Genomic DNA, 719 nt, shown 5'->3' on the forward strand with positions numbered 1-719 from the left:
AAGCAAGTCAAAAATCCTTCTGCACATAAATTAATCAGATTATTTGTAAGGTAAAATGAATTGTACCACTTTGATGGTCATTTACCTGACGTTTTCGAGACATTTTGCAGCGGATAATACCCAGCTGGGTTCCAACAGCAGTGCTGAGCATCGGTAGTGCCCATCAACGAAGATGGCAGCCGCCCACGGCCACAGGTAGTCGCGACTTCCGGTTTTCGCATCGACGACTAAGTACGTATTCACGCTGTTACCGAGAACCGATGCGCACTGAATAGAAATCCCCGGGCAGGTTTCATCTGTCTTATTCAGAGAAACCGCTGTGGAGTTCTCTTGGTACGTGGAATTCGAAGGCCAGGCTATCGTTTCGAGTTTCGACTTCTTCACAAGTACGGACATTGAAGATATCATATTTCTTCAAACGAAAAACAAGAACACTTATACTAATCTTTTCTGTTGACGATTTTTCTACTTCTTTTTAATAATACTGATACATGTTTTGCATGATAAATACTTTTGATAGATTTACCTAAAACCGAAGTACTCGCACATGTTTTGTCCAATGAGTTTGAGTGTAGATTCATTTTGGTAAAACCTTGGTCGATGACAGGTCGTTTGCCAGCTTTCTTTGGATTGTTGTGTCAATATTCCTTGCATATTCAAAAACGGTCGTTTATTCGCGTCCAGGTACACGTGCTGATCGTCAGTTAATGTAACTACAA

At 41.2% G+C, this 719-nt stretch overlaps 1 protein-coding gene across 1 annotated transcript; it reads right to left on the reverse strand.

The window, feature by feature from the left end:
• Positions 1–85: 85 nt before the first annotated feature.
• On the reverse strand, positions 86–707 carry LOC108630118 (transmembrane protease serine 5-like; the record flags this gene model as incomplete). The annotated part of the gene is made up of 2 exons (XM_018033185.2): positions 527–707; positions 86–412 (listed from the first exon to the last, which is right to left on the reverse strand). Coding segments are annotated over exons 1-2 (455 nt in total), but the record flags the coding sequence as incomplete, so codon positions are not given.
• Between the last annotated feature and the right edge of the window lie 12 nt (positions 708–719).

The sequence above is a fragment of the Ceratina calcarata genome, unplaced genomic scaffold (genome assembly GCF_001652005.2).
Source record: "Ceratina calcarata isolate Rehan_Ccalc_2016 unplaced genomic scaffold, ASM165200v1 scaffold6870, whole genome shotgun sequence".
Taxonomy (NCBI): Eukaryota; Metazoa; Arthropoda; class Insecta; order Hymenoptera; family Apidae; genus Ceratina; species Ceratina calcarata.